Genomic DNA, 20830 nt, shown 5'->3' on the forward strand with positions numbered 1-20830 from the left:
TTATTGAATATTGGTTTTAGTTAGTGTGAATGGATATGTAAAAATAATTTATACAGGGAAATGTTCAAATTTAAGGATAATGGCAAGAATACCACAACCTCACTATTCATGGGAGAATGGTAGACACAGGGCAAGCCCAGGGTTTGATCTCTTTATCTTAACCTCTTCAGTGCAGGGAGAAGAGTGTTGGTAGCCCATAAAATTCTGAATGACTACATCAGGATTTTGTGTTGGTTTTATTAAGAATTATAGAAGAGACATGTGGCATTGCTGTGTGTGTGTGTGTGTGTGTGTGTGTGTGTGTATTTAGAAAGATCTCTTTCCTATGTTGTTTCTGTTTGTAATCCAAGTCTGGTTTTTTGTCTCTGCTACTTTTATAAAGAATCCAAAATATAAGATGCAGTCAGGTGACATTGATTAGAACTTTTTTTCAGATTGCCTTTTTTTTTTTTTCTTTTTTAGAAATCAGCCCACTAAACTACTACCAAAATTAGTTTAAAGGGTAGTCTCAATGTGTATTTATAGACTGGTTCAGTATAAATCTATTTCAGGGCTACATAGAAGTTTTATTACCTAGACCAGAGTTGGCTGCAGACCTCCAGCCAAAACCCAGATAATCATTAAACTGCCCCAGTGACGCACCACCTCACTGGCTTAAGAAAGGGAAAGCATATAAATCGAGACGTGACATCAGCCTTGTTCTAGATGTTTGATGTTTTTTCTGGGATGGTGAGTCTGTTTATTCTTTTTGAGCATGCTGTCTGTAGGAGCAGTCAAGAGTCTCAGCGTGACTTTGCACAGCCTCTTTAGGAGGATTGCAGGGCTCTTTCTCTGTCTCCAGACAATGGGGACTTATTTTAATCTGGTGTGGTGACTCCGGGGAGCAGCATGAGAGGCAGGGTATCTGGAAGGACCTTTTGTACAACTCTGAGATTGGCTCCCTCTTGAGCACTCCCCCAACCCCCATGCTAGAATCCTGGCCACAGGTTGACAGCCTGTTACCTGATATGAGATTTCCCTGCCATGCCACAGTTACTGCCCCTACATTCCCTAATTGCCACTCTCATCTAATAGCCCTGTAACACCACATGGCTCTCTGCTTTGTCTTATGTCCTGAAGTGCCCGACAATGGCCTGGACACCAAACCTATAACCAAGAAAGGAGCACTGGGGACATGCTGCCAGGGGATTAGGGTTGACATGAAAATTGTTGGAGTCAGGAAATTCCAGGGCCCTTAAGTCATCTGGGAAGACATTGGACATGAGAGGCCAAGGGAGGGGATCAGGTTGCCTGGCTGTGAGCAGGAATTGAGGTCAGGGGCTGGGCAGGCAGGGAGGGGTCTGAGTCCTTCACTCTGTAGGGGGAAGTTTGGCTATTTCTGTCCAACTTTCTCTGATAATCTGATTGGAATCAACTCCCCGTCACTTCCCATTCGCATTGGACATGTGTTTTTAGAAGTTTATAACTTAATTTTCATTAAGGTGGAAGAAATCAGTAAGAGTACTTATCACTTTGTTTACAAAAATGATACCGAGAGCAGATCCTCCTCACCCTCCTCCCTCCCCCCAAGGATTTGGGGGACCTTACAGTTTCACTGTGTCAGTCCAGCCAACAAACCCTTTATTTTTGCTACTTGGCTTATGTGATGGTTTAAATATTAACCTCACGTGTCTGGGGTGCAGCAATGAGAGGGGGGTCTGGAGAGTGTGCAGTAATTTGTTTGTGTTAGCCACCAGGCCACCAGGTTGTAGAAACCCCTTTGTGTCACAAGTCTCATTTTCTAAGGGCCTGAGTTGTTATCCACCCCCCCACCCCCCGCAACTGCCAGTCTCCACATGCTTCCTGAGAGACAAGATGAGCAATGAGCACAAATATTAATTTTGTGAAGGGCCTGCCCACACGTTAGTTAGCAGCTCAGGGGGCGATATCTGGCATAGGAAATCATCTTTTTTTCAGGAAGTAGATTTGGGCAGTTTTCTGCAGGAGACTTGGGTCTGTGTAGGAACAGAACCTAGGAAGAGCTTATACACATTTGACAATTTATTTTTTAAATTATATTTTTTGATTTTTTAAAATTGTTAGTATAAAGGTGATATACAGAAGGGTTCCAGTTATATACATCAGGTAAAGAGTACATTCCTTTTTGGACAATGTCACCCCTTCCCATTCTCTCTCCCAGTTTTCCCCTCTCATCCCCACCAACAAGTTATATAGTTCATTTTCAACATAGTATCTAGTGTTTTCTTTGGAAAATTACTACCTGTAAGTAGTTGTGTAAAGGGGTTTCAATTCAATGTGTTAATGTGTGAGTCCACTGACTCTTGATCAGTGTCACCCCTTTCATGCTTCTCTCCCATCTTTCCCCACCCATCCTACCCCTCAGTTTACCTCATCCCACTTTCCCATGTGTACATTGAATATTATGACTGCACTCACCCACTCTTCCTCTCTCTGTTCATCTACCCACCTCCCCTTGACTTCAACCCCTCACACATGCTCCAGCTTCCTGGAATTCATTTTGTTGAACTTGACAGTTAATAAAAATGGCATTTAAATTCTGCCCTGTGTTCTGTTTGTGTCCGGCTTGCCCAATGAAACCACCTTATTGAGGGAAGGAGGCATTTCTGTGTTACTTGGTACCCTGCCTGGGTCTGACATATAATTTTGTTAAGATAGACTTGAGGGAGTTAATGCTGCCTGGAGTTTGAGGAGAGGAGCGATGAGAACAGCAGTTAGGCTAAGGGCTAGGAATTGTTAAGATGGTGGGATTTCCTATTGGGATTTGCATCTGGCCCAGAGCACATGGAGGGCAGATGCCTGACAGGCCAAGAGGACTGTCATGAAGACAGCACAGTCATTTTGGGCAGCTGGGGATAAATTTGGAAGGTGCCGGATGGAGATGACATGCAAAATAGCCACTGATGCCATTATGGATGGGGTGACATCCGTGGATGTCAGCACACCATGGCTTCTACCCCAAGGCTTAGGTGGGGATAACAGAGATCTAAAGGCCAGGTCAAAGTCTCATTCCCTTTAACTTCCTCTGCTCTCTCTACCCTAGGTACCTTAATTGAGTGACCAAGGAAGCCAGGATCTGTGTGTGCTGGCCCTAGCTGGGGGGTAGTGGTGTCTCCTAAATATTGATTGTGAAATCCTCAAGAAGTTTGTGAGTCAATTTTTAAGGAAGCATTATTTCAATTAAATTATAGTGACGTAGAGTTAAATAAGTGATATTAAAAGCCATGGTAAGCTAGCTGGACACTGATAGCTCACACCTATAATCCTTGCAACTCAGGAGGTTGGGATCTGAGAATCATGGCTTGAAGTCAGCCTAGGCAGGAAGGTCTGTAATTAACCACTAAAAATCTAGAAGTACTGCATCAGCCTTGAAAGGAAAAACTAAGGGACAGCACCCAGGCTCTGAGTTCAAGCCCAGGGTTGGCATATATACCAGCTGAGTTTTACAAGCATGTTTTCAAGTCCCTTGTGAGTCCTGTTCTGTAGAGAGGGTACAGAGTGATGCCAAACTGCTGGCATCCAAATCTCACTGTACCATTTTACAGACAGGTCACACTGGGGATGTTACTTAGTTTCTTTTTGGGCTTTTAAAAAATGTGTTAACAAAGCTGGGTTTCAGTGGCTCATGTTTGTATTCTTAGTGATTTCTGAGGCTGAAATTTGGAGATTGCATCTCGAAACCAGCCCAGGCAGGGAAGTGTGTGAGAATCTAATCCAATTAACCACCCAAAAGTCAAAAGTGGATCTCAAATGGTAGAGAGCTAGCTTTGAGTGATAAAGCTAAAAGATAGTGCTAGGCCCTGAGTTCAAGCCCCAGTACTGGCACAAAATAAAAAGGATTAACATTAGAACATAAACTTCATATGGGAACTAAATGACTTAAATAAGTCATATGTTTAGAAGAGGGCCCGGAAGATTATTAACAGTTGGGTTAAATTATTTATTTTATTTTATTTTTTAAAAAAATATATTTTTTATTGTACAGATACTGTCCAGAGGGGTTACAGTCACATGAGCAAGGTCATGAGTCCATTTCCTATCGAGCATTGTTTCCCCTACCATCTCTTTCCTCCCCACCTCTCCACCTCCTCCCTCCCCAACCCCCCCGCCCGCCCGCCTGCAAAGTTGTAAAGTTTGTTTTCATCATACTGTCTTGTACATCTCATTGTCACAATGGGTCATCCTGTAAAGTTAAATGATCAGTAGTAGTATTTTTAATGAGACTAGCAAGGAAGAGACCTAATGTCCTCTTTGATGTGTTGTAATTTGCATATGTTGCCATTCAGAAGGAGAATGTTTCTTTTAATTTAACCGCAAAGACATTATAGATGGAATAACTATTATTTGTCATGTGCTAAGTAAGCCCATAGAATTGGAATAAGTACAGTGCTCATGATGGAAAGAAACTGTGTCTTTCCCCACCAAGTTGGCCTTTCAAGCCCCATGGATCTTACTTAATTGTCACCCTCACATAAGGATCTTAGTTCCCATTCCCTAAACCCATAGCTTTCCATAGGCCCTTCGGATGCAACATGAGCAGGCCACTTGTCCTGCCCCCTCCACATCTCTCTGGTCCTGGTAGTGTCAGTCCTTGAGCAGATCCTGACCTGTCCACTAGGCACCCAGTGAGCTCCCATCTATTTACATCATGCTGCTTCTTTTACTTATGATTCACAGTGCAGAATAATATTTGCTTTTTAGAATCACATGAAAGTAATGAGGGGATTTCACCATATGAAGTTCCCCTCCAAAGAACAGGCCGGGTGTAAATATCACTCTTTCTCTTGCAGCTGGATGACTGCACACTGCAGCTGTCCCACAATGGCACCTACCTGGATCTGGAAGCCACCCTGGCGGAGCAACGGGATGAGCTGGAAGGCTTCCAAGATGATGCTGGGTAAGAGCAGTCTCTAGCTTTGCTGACTGGGCCCCACTTCCCAGGAGGCCTGAGGTCTCAGAATACCTTGGCTTTGACCTCTATTCCTAATCAACAAGCGGGGAAAAACAAGTGATTTATCACTGTGATTAGGCTCTATTTCATTTTGAAGGACTTTTTTGTTGTTGTTGTTGGTAGTGGGGCTTGAACTCTGGAGCTGGGCGCTGTCCCTGAGCTCTTCAGCTCAAGGCAAGTACTCTACCACTTGAGCCACAGGGCCACTTCTGGTTTTCTTGTGGTTAATTGGAATAAGAACTCATGGACTTTCCTGCCCTGGCTGGCTTTGAATGGCGATCTTCAGATCTCAGACTCCTAAGTGGCCAGGATTACAGGTGTGAGCCACTGGCAGCCGGCTGACATTTTGTTGTTATTGTTGTACCCAGTCCTGGGTAAAGTCAGGGCCTCATGAACTCACAGCTGGCACTCTACTCCTTGAGCCCCACTGCTAGTCCAGCTTTTTAGCTGTTTAATTGGAGAGAGAGTCTCTATGCAAGCTGGTAGTAATCCTCAGATTTCAGCTTCCTGTGTAGTTAGGATTATAGATGTGAACCACTGGTGCCCATGTCTTAAGAGACTTTTCTTGACAAGGTTACATGGAGCTAATCGGTCCTAAAAAACCCTTCTGGTATAGTATACTCATGCACATCATTTTTACTTTCCAAGTTATTTTTAATTTCAAATATCATAATTAAATCATTATTTTCCAGATCTTAGTGGACTTTGACAGCTGTTTTAAACATTATCTTCAATTATTTACTGGATGTTTAATTTTCTTGGCAGAGGCCTTAGTAAATAGAGTAATACTGTGTCATCCTTTACAGTCATTATTGTGGAGAAAAGTAATTATTATGTTGATTAATATGAAGTTATTTTGAGCCTACATCTGTTTTGCTTAATACTCCTGTTCACTATGAGTCACAATAAAGTGATACTCATAAAAAACCAGAGATGCACACAGAAAATGGACTCTGTTGGATATTGGCAGTGTCAACATGGATATTATGTGTGCTGTACACTCAAGCTGTACACTCAAGCTGTACACTCAAGGAGGATCTATCCATAAACCACATTTTACTTACTGTGTGTGTGTGAGTGTGTGTGTATATCCTGGAATTTGAATCCAGGACTTGTACTTCCCAAGCAGGTACTTCCTGTGTCTGTTTGCTTTTGTTATTTTTGGAATATGTCTCAGTTTTTGACCAGGCCAGCCTGGACCATGGTTCTCCTTTTTAGGCATCTTGCATAGTTGGGCACATGTCACTGTACCCAGCTTTTTATTAGTTGAGATGGATTCTTGTGAATTTTTTGCTGAAACTGGCCTCAAACAGCAATTCTCCTGTTCTTTGCCTCCCAAGTAGCGAGTGTTAAACATGTGAGCTGGCATGTCCAGCTTTACCATCATTTTAAAATTAACATTATTAGACTAGTAGATTTTGGAGAAATTTTCTTGTGATATTAAAAAAATCACGTATCTGAAAAATGATATCCTTTTATGTAAGCTGTCAGAATGCTGGCTGATGGCAGTCTAATTGGATAATTTCATGGTTCATTGGTCAAACAGACCCCAGGATTATTGTGAGTGGACGATTGTCAACTTGAAAAATGTCTTTACTTCCTGTCATCCTTGGAGACTGTGTTCTGTTTGATGTTATTCTCTGTCTAACCAAACCTTAAGTGATTTGGAGATGGCAGTCCAGGAAAAATAAAACTAGTATATTAGATAAATATAAGAATTGAGAAACTAATAGTTATGGGCACCTACTACACCAAACACTATACTGACACCTTATTTTGCTATCTTTGTTTAATAGTCTATTTTCCTAAGAGCCAGTTAGTTGGCTTTGGTTATTTCCATTTTTTTCTTTCCTGTTTTGTTTTGTTTTTAATTGTCAAGGTGATCCACAGAGGGGTTACAGTTACATAAGTAAGGTAGTAAGTACATTTCTTGTCAAACTTGTTACCCCTTTCCCTCATTTTTCTCCTACTTTACTCCCTCCACCCCTCCCCACAAGTTGTACAGATCATTTCTAGCATATTGTCTTGTATATATCGCTGTTGCATTGGTTCCCCTTTGTCCTTTGTCTCACCATTCTGTTGCTCCCCTTCCCTAATTCAAATAAATGTATATACAATACCATGGTACCAAAATCAAATACAGTGACAACAGGGGATATACCATAGAGGGAAGAACATACAAAAGAAACAAAAAAAATCACATAGTACATTAAAAAACGACGACAACAACAAAGAAAAACCTTGTGTGTTATCTCCACTTTTAAAAATCAGACAACTGAAGGATAAGAGTTAAAATGCATATGCCGGAACCAGGTGCAGTTGCTTATGCCTGTAATCCTAGCTACTCAGGAGGCTGAGAATTTAGGATTGTGGTTCAAAGCCAGCCCAGGGAGGGAAATCTATGCAACTCATATCTCCAATTAGCTACTAAAATAGTCAGAAGTGAAGCTGTGGCTCTATTGGTAGAGTGCTAGCCTTGAGCAAAAGATCTTAGAGACAGCACCCAGGCTCTAACTTCAAGCCTTAGGACCAGAACACACAGGCACACAGACAATCAGACATACACACTACTTAAGCAGGGAGAGAGAGCTAGGTTGGTACACAGGTTTGCGGATTCCTGTGTCTGTATCCCTCTGACACCTCCGAAGTGCTGGGCAAAGGCACAGGTTCTATGCAACATGTCCATTTCTACCTTTGGTGACATAGAGCTGGTTCATACAGGGACATCATGTGCCACTTCCAGGCACATGGCAGGGTGGCTCCAGTACTGACAGTATATCTTGCTGGTGACATCAGTGTCCTGACACAACAAGGTCCTCCACAGCTGTCCTAGTGAGCCAGGGAGATTCTGTGGCAAACTGGCCAGTGTAGATCTCATTTCTTTCTTCTTCTTTAGATTTCTTACCTGGCCATAGGTCCATTCATTAGCCTTGTGATGTCAATTGATTGTAATGAGAGATACCCAGGAGATCAGAAAAACACACTTCTTGGTGCATCTGGAGGGTATTTCCAGAGAGTATTGACTTGGTGGAGAAGATTTGCCCTGAATGTGGGCTACACAATCCTATAAGCTGAGGGACTGGGTGTCTAGAAGGGGAAGGAACAGGAAGTGAGTGAGCACAGGCCTGCCCCTCCTCTCTCTTCCCCTCTCCCCCCCACTTTTCCTGGCCACTATGATGTGGACTGCTCAGCTCTGCCACCCTCTTCCTGCCATGATTGACTGAAATCTCTGAAACTAGGTTCTAAGAATTCTTTCTTCCTTGAAGCTGTTTTACTCAGGTAAACAAGAAATACAGCATGATGAGAGGGCCGAACTTAAAGACACGGAAACTGAAAATGGCTTAAAAGATGTTAGGTAACCCCACATTTGACAAACGGACCCCAAACTCACCTCAGAGTGGGGAGCTTTATATCTTTGATATGGTCTTTATCCCTAGTGCCACCCATCCTGTCCTTTGGAAGACTCTCAGAATGACACAATATTACTCAGCTCTTCTGATCCTCTGGAGCCCATGTATCCCTATCCTGACACAGGGGCAGAAGATGACAGCATTGTGAGCTGTCACCCCATTCTCTCAGGTGAAATACCCCCCACTGAGTACCAAAGCACAAGGTGAATCCCTTGGTTAACCAGCAGGCAATATAGGCCTAGGCCTAACTAACACCCCCCCCCCCCCCCCCCCCCCGCTCTGCTCCAGCCCTGACTCAGCAGGTGTCAGAATACATTTCTGGTATGGCTTTCCCTAAAAATCCCCCCTAGGTATGCTCCAAGGTGTGTATGTGGCTTTTGGCAAGGTCTGTGTCCTGAGACTCATATCATCTCCCATAATTGGTAGTTAAAATACAATGATTTCCTAGTTAATTGCCCTTTTGGAGTATGAACTTACCAATTGAAATTTTATTTCTGCTTCTGATGTCTTTGTATCAATTATAGGAAAATATTTGCTAATAATTGTGGCCACCTAACGAAGATGTTTGAAAATGATGGTATTTAAAACTTTTTATTTGAGACTATGTAGCCAAGGCTGGTCTCAAACCCATGAGCCTCCCACCTCAATCTCTTGAGTGCTGGGATTACTGTACAGGTATGTATCACCACACTTGGCTCAATTATGATATTTTTGCCTATAGTGTGTTCTGAGCGAGTTTTCTTCCTAGAGGAATTTGTTTTTGCTTTTGTCTGTGCCTTCCTTTTTTATGCCAAGACTAAAAATTAACTTCCTTGTTTAGAATGATCACTCAGACTATTGCTAACCAAGGAAGAGGAAAAATATTAACAGTGGAAGGACAAAGCAATTATAAGGTGAAGAAAACAGAGCAAGGTCTTTTTATGTCTTCCAAGGTCAGAGAATTAGCAGATAGCATAGTGCAGGGGAAACAGTAGCCTCTAGATTATTCTTGACCTTGCCACTGTGTGACCTTGGGGAAGCTGCTCTTCTGACAGTTCACAAACTAAGAACATTTGTAAAATTTATTTATGTAAAATAAGGACAAAATATTAGCCAGTCCTATTTTCCTCCCTCCTGGGGTTCTGGAGGAGGTCTCAGGTACCCCAAGCGTTACACTGTGGTGAAGGACACGGACTTTGTGGTTATTCCTGGCCTATGTGACATGGAAATGTGGATTCTACTCTTCACCTCAGCTTCCTTTTAAGTAGGGATGGTTTAATCACAATACTGCCTCCTTTGGATGTTGTGAAGTAGTGTGATGATGCACTGAGAACATTTATACCAGTACCCAACTCTCAGTACATATTTAAAAACCAGTAATTGGCCAGGTGCTGGTAGCTCATGTTTGTAATCCTAGCTACTTAGGAAGTTGAGATCTGAGGATCATGATTTGATGCTAGCCCAGGCAGAAAAGTCTTTGAGCTCTTATCTCTAACCACCAAAAAGCAGAAGGTGTGGCTTAAGTGGTATAGTGTCAGCCTTGAGCAGAAAAGCCCAGTGAGAGTGCAAGGCCACCAAAACACACACACACACACACACACACGCACACACACACGCACACACACACACTCCCCAAACCAAAAATACCCAGTAGCTGCTGCCAGAACAACAGAATTTGGGGTCATGACACACTGAAATAAGAATGACTGGATTTTAGACCATGTCTATGCAGGCCAAGCATTCCAAGAACTTGAGCTTTAGTGAAGAGAACCATGGTGGGGTTGCTCACCACTCCAGAGCCTCTGCATGGAAATTAGTACCAGCCTGCACCACTGTCACGGTGGTCTCCTAGGTGCACTTGTGAGGAGACACTGGTCTTAGAAATGTGGGTGGGGAAGCAGATGGGGACCAGAGGGCCACAGCACTCCATGTGCTGCACCAATCCTCCAGGACTTCACACTCCACATGACATGTCCTCTGCATGTCCCCAGCAGGCTGAGGTCATCTTGGAAGGCAGCAATTCATGCTGGGGTATATAATGATGTCCATCTTCTCTCAGAGAGCTGGTTTTCCCCAGCTTATGTGGGGGTGGGGGTGGGAGTGGGGAGCCAGGAGTGTGAGGCTGGCAGCTCATGTGGCTGTGTGGCTGGAAGGACTGTAAGGAAGGAGACCTTGTTCACAGGGGATGGTTCCTGCCAGCCTTGTGGAGGTCCTGCCTAGAAGAACACAGCAATCTGAGGTCTGCTGTGGTTTGGCTCTTTGATATTTCCTTGACAAACTGCAGTTTCAGAGCCCAGACCCATATGTGGAGGGTCCATGAACCCTGAGTTTCTGGCAGTTTGTGGGTGACTGGGTGGGGGTAGCCTCTCATTCTTCATCCTGTTCTCCAGGAGGCCTTTCAAAATGTCAAGGTTGAAGGGGAAAGGAGCATTTTCCACTTCTTTGAGTTTAGCCTCGTCCAATCACATGTTTATCCCATTTCCTGAGCTCCTAGGGCTGCGAAGTCAGTGATCACCAAAATGCCTTTGGAGCCTGGGTCCAGAAGCTGGAAATGCAAACAAAGCAAGAAGCCCCCTCCCCCAAAACCAAGTTAGAGGAAGGAGAGCAATTCTCCCTTTCCTTGTTAGTTAGTATCAGCTGAGACTGGCATGTCAGCCACAAGGTGAGGGGGCTCTGCCTCCCAGGACTGCAATGGTCTCCAAGTGCTGACCACCAGCACCTGCCCTGGTTGTGGTGGGGGAGAAACTGGAACCGTTGGGAGAGCTCGGTGAAATGCTGAGTGGGAAGACCCAGATTTCCTGCACACCAGCTCTGGGATATCTCTAGGCCAGCTGGCTTAGAATATTCTGGAAGAAAGCTGCTTAGAAATGTTGGTCTCTAGATTCTGGCTTTAGGAGGCTTGGTGTGGAACTTAGGAATCTTGCTCTTTAAAAAGCTAAGTAGTGGGGCTGGGAAGATGGCTCTGTGATCGAGTGCTTGCCTTGCATGCATGAGGCCCTGGATTCGATTCCTCAGCACCACATAAGTAGAAAAAGCCAGAAGTGGTGCTGTGGCTCAAGGGGTAGAGTGCTAGCCTTGAGCTGAAGAGCTGAGGGACAATGCCCAGGCCCAGAGTTCAGGCCCCACGACATACAAAACAAAAACCAAAAAACCAAAAAAACACCCCCAAAACAAAAAGGGTAAGCCAGGTGGTCAGATGTTTGGGTCAGAGATCTATGACTTAGGTTCCCAATCTTGGAGAATATTGTAAAAACGTGAAGAAGCTTAACCACCCACTCCTTTCCATGCGTGGCCATTGGCCCAAGGAGCCAGAGCATGTGGGCCGGGCCCAGGCAGAGGGAAGTTTTCAAGTATCCCCAGTCAATGCCAGTGTGCAATGTGCGTAGAGAGCCATTGAGGAGAAGGGCAGCAGTTCAGAACAGGCTGAAGTAGCCAGAAAGATGGAACTGGCTCCCACACTGACTTTACAGTGTTATCAGAAAAAGCTCTCCAGTGCTTCCAAATGCTGGCTCATGTGATGGGACCAAGATGGTATCAGGTAGGAGTGGGACACCAGCTGGGCTGTGGGTTGGGGTCAGGAAGAGGAGAAACGACTTGCAAGGAGAGAGCCTTTTTGGAGTTTGGCAGGTAATGAGAAGGTCTGTCTAGGGGTGGGTGGAAAGAAAGTGAAGGAGTAGGAAACACTTTGATCTGGTATCAGTCAAATGTAGCATAGTTTGGGGATGAGAAGAGAGACTGGGGCCTGGAACAGTGTAGGGAAAGAAGGGAGCTTTTGAAGAGCAAAACAAGGGAATGGAAAGGACATGTGACATTAGATGGATATGGCCAGAATGGGGATACTTAGAGAAGTGAAGTGGGGAAGAGGTTCTTAAACCTTTTAATCTTGAAGTTGGGGCAATCACAATCAAGGTGTGAGATAATCCATGAAAAATGTTGGCCTAGGACTCAGGTGAGAGGCATCAAGGACTAGAGAGGCTGGGAGCCATCCCTCCAAGGAGCAGGGGGAGGGAACAGAATCAGGCTATAGGGAACAAAACGTTAGCAGTTACTCAGGTGACAGCATCTAGAAGATACTCTGGAACCAAGTTCTGTGCTGCAGGTAGGGGTTAGACTTAGTTGCATGTAACAACCCAGGTCACAGTGGCTTAAATGTTTCTATTAGCATGTGTTTGTCATGAAAAAATTATGGTTATTGAGAGGAGGAAAATAGAAGCCACAGATGTACATCAATAAAGAACACGTATCCCAACTATGAAAAACTCAGATAGCTTGGTGGGGTACATATATAATCCCAGCTACCTTGGAGGTGGAGATGGGGGAGGATTGCAGGTGGAGGCCAGTAAGGGCATAAAGGAAGAAACTCAATGTCAACAAGCTGGGTATGGTGGTTGATATCTATAATCCCAGCTATAAGGAAGGTGCAGATAAGAAGGTGGTAGTCAAAAGTTGGCTCCAGGCAAAAAGACAAGATGCTATTTGAAAAATAACTAATGTAAAAATAGGGCTTGGAGTGTGGCTCAAGTGGTAGAGTGCCTGCCTAGTAAGTTGGAGACCTGAGTTCAAGCCCCAATAATACAAAACAAAACACTTCAGAAATAAGTAGCTAAGAAGGCTGAGGCAGGAGGATTGAGAATTCAAGGCCACAGCCTGGTCTACATGCCTAGACTACATAGTGAGACCCTATCTCAAAAACCAAAAAGCCCCCCAAACCTATAGAAACAACAAAACTCAGTAATAAGAAAATGAATGAAAGAGCTGAATAAATACTTCATCAAAATAGTGGTGCTGGGTGCTGGTGGCTCATACCTTGAATCCTAGCTACTCAGGAGGCTGAGATCTGAGGACTGTGGTTTGAAGCCATCTGGGTCAAGAAAGTTCATGAGACTCTTATCTCCAATAAACTACTCAGAAAAGCCAGAAGTGGCACTGTGGTAGAGTGCTAGCCTTCAGCAAAAGAAGCTCAGGGATAAAGCCTAGGCCCAGACTTCAAGCCCCAAGACCTGCAAAAAAAAAAAAGGTAGCAAATATGATATTGAGCCATTTTTTTCATATGCCTGGGTTACTAGGCAGTGAGTTGCAAATTGAAACAAGGTACCACAACACACCTATGAGAATGGCTGAACCCCTCCTAACTCTTGAGGTCACCATGTACTGTGAGGGTACAGAACACAGAACACACCTTCATGCACGGGTGGTGATACCAAATGGTACAGCCACTTAGGGAGATGGTCTGATAGGTGGACATACCGTACAGTTGAGCAGTTATACTCTCAGGTGTTTTCCCAAATGAATTAAGAGCTTGTCCACAGGAAAACCCACACATGATTCTGACAGTGGCTTTATTTATTGCCTTATTAAAAGAAATGAACCACAGAGTAAGCAAGTCACCTTGTGCAGTTCCAACCAGTTCTGTGAACACAGTAAAAAGCAAAACTGTGGAGGCAATGAAAAGATGAGATGTCGGGGTGGGGATGACCCTTAAAAATCTGTTGAATGCAGGGAGAACCCAATCATAAACTTGGAACTTAACAATTGGCTCATCTGTTATTACACATGTCAGGTGTTACTGATGAAACTGAGTGGGAGAGTAAATAGTGTGGGTGTATGAGAACTTTCTCTACTTGGAAACTTTTCTATAAGCCTCAAACCACTGCTAACCATAAAACCATAGCTAACCAGACAGTGTGAAGGACAATATGTTGGTGGCACCACACTCCTCGGAAGCCAGGCTAATTGTATCCTTCTGCTGTGTGCTCCGACGGTAGTTTTTAGTCTTCCATGCTTTATCATGGTCACACAGGGCCACTCCTGGTTTGAAGTCAAGGCAGGAAGCCATGGACTGGTTAGGATCCAGTCTTCTCTTTTTTTGCAACCTAAGAAATCCCAAGACAGGGTGGGTAAAATAAAAGTTTATTTTCTTGTGGAGAGTTCAGATACTGGCAACACCCCCTGGGAGTGGTGAAGCAGCTACGGCACCCTCAAAATGAGATTCCCATCTCTGGGGCCAGAGTGGCTGCTTTAGTTTTTGCCATCTTCTCTGCATCCCAGCCCCCCAGAAAGAAGTAAAGGGGCAGAAGCACGTGCTTAGGCTCCTGGCCACACCATGCAATGTGAAATTGTGTCCAGGCACTATTACCCCAATTGCTATGAATACTGAGTGACACCTTCTGCTCCTGCCTCAGATGGGAGAGGTGAAGAGCAAATGCTAGATATGGTTGGCTTTCCCCTTTACAGAGCCTTCCAGAAGCTCCAACAGCAATCTCTACCTATTGTTTACTGATGGATGCATATTGTTGTTACTGTTAAAAATGTAGTTATTGGATAGGTGGCTAGCAGAGTCTGCCTCAACAAGGAGAGAGGAGACACCAAAACATAAGAAGAGGAGAACACCATGCCACAAAGACAGGAAGTGAGAGGAGCAAAGGCCAGGCATCTCAGAGGAGGTTGTTTTTTGTTTTTGTTTTTTGTCATTCGTGGGGCTTGAACTCTGGGCCTGGACGCTGTCCCTGAGCTCGTCAGCTCAAGGCAAGCTTAAGCCACAGCGCCACTTCCTCAGAGGAGATTTTTAGGGTGTCCTCAGACATGGGGAAAGCAGACTAGAGGAACTGATGAGGGGCAGCAGGGCTGTCTGGGAGCTGTGGGTGGGTGTCCGTGTAGGAGAAACTTGAGTGTGGTAGACAAGGAGAGTGACAAGAGGGTGACAGGGACAGATACAGAACTTAAACTAAAAATGAGTTGTGAGCCTGGATGTGAAACAGAGTTCCTCAGAGAAAACAGAAGTCTTCCTCACCTTGCATTAAACAACAGTCTCTGATATGGACCCAAAGTACATGTCATTAAACAGCACACAAACTGGACTCCATCAAAATTACGCCTCAAAAGACATCAATGGTAAGGTGGGAATCTAAGCCACAGAAGAGAAAAAATATTAATAATGTATAAATCATATATCTAATAAAAGACATCCAGAAAATATACAAGCCTCAATGCCTCAATGGCAAGGTAATTAGAAAAGGAAAAAGGCTTTGAATAGATATTTAGCCCAGTAAGAGAAGTAAAAATAGCTAACAAGATAAACGAGTGACCAAGGAGCACATGAAAAGATGTTCAGTGTTGTAAGTCATTAGGGACATGCCAGTGGAAAGCACTGGATGTCTGATGGCATGCCGAGGATGCTGACAGACAGTGGCTTGTGTGGAGGCTGTGAAGAAACTGGGCTCTTCATTCATGCCTGGTGGAAATGTAAAGTGGCTGCAGCTGCTTTGGACACAGGCTGAGAGCTACTTAAAATGTGACATATAGGAATTACCATATTACTCAAGCTATGATTCTCCTAGATAGATAACTGAGGAGAGATGACATATACTACCCAAAAAGCTTGTACCTGTATTTTTAAGTGCCCCAAAGTAGAAACAACCCAAATGTCTATCATGGATACACAGGGTGGAATATTGTTCAGTAATAAGTAAAATGTGATAACATTATCAAACAGATGAGCCTGGAAAACACTGGACTAAGAGAAGGATAAACATACGCAAAAGGTGACATGTTAAATGATGGGGAGTGGCTGGACAAGGTGTTTCTTTTTGGGACAATGAAATCATTAAAAAATGAGATTGTGGCAATCACTGAACAGTTTTCTAAATCGATCGGAAATCAGGGAGATGCATGTCTATCTCAGGTGGATGTGAGGAATGAGTTGGGTGCTGGGCTCACACCTGTAATCCTAGCTACTCAGGGGACTGAGATCTGAGGATAGTGGTTTGAAGCCAGCTCAGAGCAGAAAATGGCCTTGAGACGCCGATCTACAGTTCACCACCACAAAAAAAGCCAGAAGTGGAGAGATGGCTCAAGTGGCAGATTGCCAGCATTGAGGGGGAAAATCTAAATGAGAATGTGAGGACTTGTGTTCAAACCCCAGTACCAACTCCTCCCTCTCCACGCTCTCCCCCCCAAAAAGCTTGAGGAATGGCTGTAGTAAAGAGATGCTGAGCTGGTGAAGGTTGGGCTGAGTTCTAAGAGAGGCCAGTAAAGAGGGAACCAGGGCCATGCTGGTGGCCTCTGAGTAGGTATTTAAGGGGGCAGTAACGAGGGTAGAGTTGTCTCTTCTGCTCGAGTACACAGTCTTTGTGCTTGGTCATAGGACATGTCCTATGGGGCTCCAACAAATGGTTTCCCTGTGTATTTTAGGACTCCCTATCTCTTATAAAGTGGGTGACTCAGTCATAGAGTCTAGTAACACCACGTTACTTACAGGAAGAACAAACGTCACCATAGTCCCTTATAAAAGTTGGAATATTAAATCCCTTGAATTTGATGTGAGGAACAGAAAATATCAAGTAATAGCACATAAATCACTGCTGTAGGTTTCTTGAGAATAGAGCAGGAGAGAGGGGGAAGAGGAAAGGAGAGATGAGCTGCAGACTGAAGTTAGCCATACAGAGGGAGAAAGAGAGCAGGCATACAGCAAGGCAACAATGGAAAAGAGGGAAGTAGCTGGAACAACAAATTTGGTACTTTTTGTTTTGGTGGTACTGGGGTTTGAACCTGGTGCTGTGCACTTACCAGGCAAATACTCTACCTCTTGAGCCATGCTAGGTTTTTCTTTTTGTTTTTTGCTTTTTGGGTGTGTTTTGCATAGGGTTTTACATTTATGCCTGGGTTAGGTTGGTTAGGTATTCTCTCATCTGTTTCCTATGTATCTGAAATCACCCACAACTTTTTATTGAATGGAGTCTTCAGAACTTTTTGCCTGGGCTGGACTTGAACTGTGATCCTCCCAATTTCTGCCTCCTGAGCAGCTAGAATTGCAAAGATGAGTCACCATGCCTGGCCATATGGAACCATTTCTGACAAAACTATTACCTAGTGTTATCTAGCCATTACCACATGCTGAGTATGTCTATAGCATGCTACTTGCATTCACTGGTTGAATTCTCACATTCTCAGGAGAAGGTCCACATTATCAGTACTCCCACTTAACAGACGAAGAGACCTGAGGCCCAGAGGGGTTAAATAACATGTAGAAGATCACACACAGCTATCTTCTGGCTCTGTTTTTCACCTCTAGTTTACCACAGAGACGAGAATATATCTAGAAATGAGTTCAGTCGCAGCTGGTTGCCTTGCTTGGACTTTGATCTTCTGAGCAAATTCTTCTTAGGTAGCTCTATGCTTTCACCCATGGATAGATGACTGTTCTAATCTCCCTTCATCTCTTCATCCCTGGGGCAGAGTGCTGGGTGAATCTTAAAGATCTGGAGGCTTACCAAAAGCTTTGTATTCCTGGGGCAACTGCAGAACGGTTAAATACACATTTGTACCTTTGACTGTAATAACAAGCTAATCTTCTGATGGGTTTGGAGAGATAATTTTGGGGGTGTCAGTTCTCTGTTGGCCTCTACAAGAAGAGATCAAGCCCTTGGCTTTGTACCAGAAATAATGTAACCACTGCCCTTATCTCCAGGCCTTTGTGTGTTATTCTTGTAAAAAAATAATAAAGTTCTCTTGAGAGACAGGGACAGAAGGTAAGCATTGTGTGTTGGAATTTGTGTCTTGGTTGAAGTCTCCTTGAATCATGTTAACTGTGTTAGTTCGCTAGTCACTGCAGCAGCCATGGCCTTGGGTGTGGGCTGCAGGTGGAGAGCGCTGACTGGAAGGGTGGCTGGTGATAGTTCTCTGGCATTGGCTGGGCTGATAAGAAAGGAATTTGACTGTCCTGAGGGAGTTTCTGGTCCCACTGATTTGTCCTTGCCTCTGTGTCCCCAGTTCCTGGCACTGGAGGATTCTGATTTAACTCCGTAATACTCCATGGTGGCTTGGCAGGGATGGTAGCCGTGAGGGCTTCAACACCCTGGTCATGGTCGTCAGGGTCATGGGGAACAAGGACCATCTGTCCATTTAGGGAGATTTCCTTCCTAGGCATTGGCTTATGTAGCTATAGAAAGGGGTAAATGGGGCGGGCCCACAGGCTGGAGATTCAGGTACAAACCAGTGTTACAATCTTGAGTTTGCAGGGAGGGCTGAAAGTTGCAAATGCAGGTTTTGCTGGTTTAATGCAGTGAGTACTTTGTGTCCCTCCTAGAGTCTAGCCCAGAACACTTGTCTGAGAGAAGGCAACAGGTACAGATTCTGAGGTCAGACTCTATGTTGAGTCACACTGATGCAGTGTGATTTCAGCTATGTTGCACAACCCTTTTGAGCCTCAGTTTCTAGTCTTTAAAATGGCCACAGTGTTACCCATTGCAGGAATTTTGTGAAGACTCAATCTGAATAAAGTATTTAGAATCTGAACTCACACAATCAGCATTCCAAAAATGTTAACAATTCTTATTTTTTCTGAACTCATACGGACAGGGTGTTCAGTTACAGGAGGGAAGTAAGTACACCATGATTGATTATTCTCTGAAAGTTTTATAACCCCAAAATAGAAGAAAAAGGCATATTTACTGGAAAGGTTTAGGTTGTTTTTAGATAAGTAATATGTTTATTCTCCTCAAAGAAGCTGAAAGAATCAACAGAAAGATTCTAGAGTGAATAAATGTGGCAGGATGGACATTTGTAAAGGAAATGCATAAAAACAAAACTTTCTTTACTATTTCGCATTGGCTAGAAAAAAAATGAATGGATCAAGGCTATCAGATTTACAGGGAGTTTATCTAGTCTTCCTCAATACATACAATCATGTGCTTCTTAAGAATTTAAGAGTTATGTGTGTGTGAGAGTGGCAGATTTCCTGTAGTTTTTCTTGAGTTCCTCAGATAAACTTAATTTGTCCTGTTATATTATTTGCATATTGCTTAATTTTGCTTGCCTACTGGGATTTGAATTCAGGGCCAGACAGGTGCTCTACTATTTGAGCCATGCTTCCAGCTTTTTCTCCTTCCTTCCTTCCTTTCTTCCTTCCTTCCTTCCTTCCTTCCTTCCTTCTTCCTTCCTTCCTTCCTTCCTTCCTTCCTTCCTTCCTTCCTTCCTTCCTTCCTTCCTTCCTTCCTTCCTTCCTTCCTTCCTTCCTTCCTTCCTTCCTTCCTTCCTTTTGCTTTTGTTAGCTTTTGAATAGGGCCTCAAATCTTTGCTTCAGCCTGCATGTACTGTGATCCTCCTATTTACACTTTCTACATAGCTGAGGTGACAGGTGCATGCCAGCATACCCAGATTTTTTTTTTTAAATTTCAATAAATTGATTGAGATGGAATCTTGTAAACCTTTGCTCAGACCAGCCTCAAAACACAAGCTCAGTATAGGGAGGCTGCTGTGACTTCCTAAGGGATACCATCTTCAGTTTATTCAGGAGCCTAGAATTTCAGCACAATTGCCCTATATGTCTCAAGCTGCACTGGAGAATTCTAAGGGGAAATGAGTACTTATTCAGAATGCAGCCTTGCTGTTCTTTGAAGGGACAAGTAATGGGACCAGTGGGCTTTTTCTGAAATCCTTCAGTACTTGGGATGTCTTGTGCTTGCCCTTCTGGGCTCCATAGCACACATGTTCTCTACCATTTATTTGACATGTACTGTTGATGACTTACAACTGAGGATGATGAGTTTTACAGAAAACTGAGGGTGGAAGACTAGGATTTACTGTTTCTAATGGTGTCAGTCTAGCCATGTCAGGTTCTCTGCTTTTGGGTTTCCCCTCCTTTGCTCTGAGGGGAGCCCATGTGCTTGATGGCTGCTACCTGTCCTAGGGGGCCGTTCTGTCTTGGCAGATCTAACAAAAGACATAATGCAGTGTGTGTGTGTGTGTGTGTGTGTGTGTGTGTGTGTGTGTGTGTGTGTGTGTGAGAGAGAGAGAGAGAGAGAGAGAGAGAGAGAGAGAGTGAATAAAATCTTGTAGAGATCTGTAGAAATTGCGAGTTTCTATAAATGAGTCGTGTTGTCTTTTTGTTGAACTTTCCCTTTCTCCCTCCCTTTCCTGTTCCCTTCCTTTTTACAGTTCTGGGGTTGAGCCCTCATGAGTCCCAGGTAGCCTCCATACCACTTACGTGTATCCTCAGTGGTATTTTGCTCAGTTTGGTCTCTCAGACTTACAATCTTCTTGCTTCCCAAGTTGCTGGGTTAATGGTATACACTACCATACCCAACTTTAAGTTGTTTTGAGACTAATACCCAACACATGGAACATGTGAAACAATCAAGTAAACTAATCAGGGCAGAGGGCAGGGCTCCCAATAATTTGAAGGGTATCTGAGTGAAAATTCTTTACGGACAAGCGGCTGCTGGGCCAGAGGATACTGAATTCAATGTAACCGATTTCCTCCTTTGTTTAAATGAATAATAAATTATGTCCGTATCTGGTTTCAAGAATTAAAAAAAAATATATATATATAATGGGTGCAGTCACTACCATGAATTTAGAACTACTGTATTTTTGTTGTTTTTGTTGATTGTGGGGCTTGAACTCTGGGCCTGGGCGCTGCCCCTCAGCTCTTCAGCTCATGGCAAGCGCTCTAACACTTGAGCCAAAGCATCAC

The 20830-nt window shown here is 43.8% G+C and overlaps 1 protein-coding gene across 4 annotated transcripts in view; it reads left to right on the forward strand.

Moving 5' to 3' along the window:
* Nucleotides 1–20830, forward strand: part of Fhod3 (formin homology 2 domain containing 3) — a 431422-nt gene that overhangs the window by 47680 nt on the left and 362912 nt on the right. For all 4 annotated transcript variants that reach the window (XM_042675149.1, XM_042675146.1, XM_042675147.1 and 1 more), the window contains exon 2: nucleotides 4809–4915. In XM_042675149.1, the coding sequence (XP_042531083.1) occupies nucleotides 4809–4915 (107 nt within the window). The remainder of the gene's footprint in view (nucleotides 1–4808; nucleotides 4916–20830) is intronic.

Source organism: Dipodomys spectabilis, unplaced genomic scaffold (assembly GCF_019054845.1).
Source record: "Dipodomys spectabilis isolate Male_0828 unplaced genomic scaffold, ASM1905484v1 ptg000024l, whole genome shotgun sequence".
NCBI lineage: Eukaryota > Metazoa > Chordata > Mammalia > Rodentia > Heteromyidae > Dipodomys > Dipodomys spectabilis.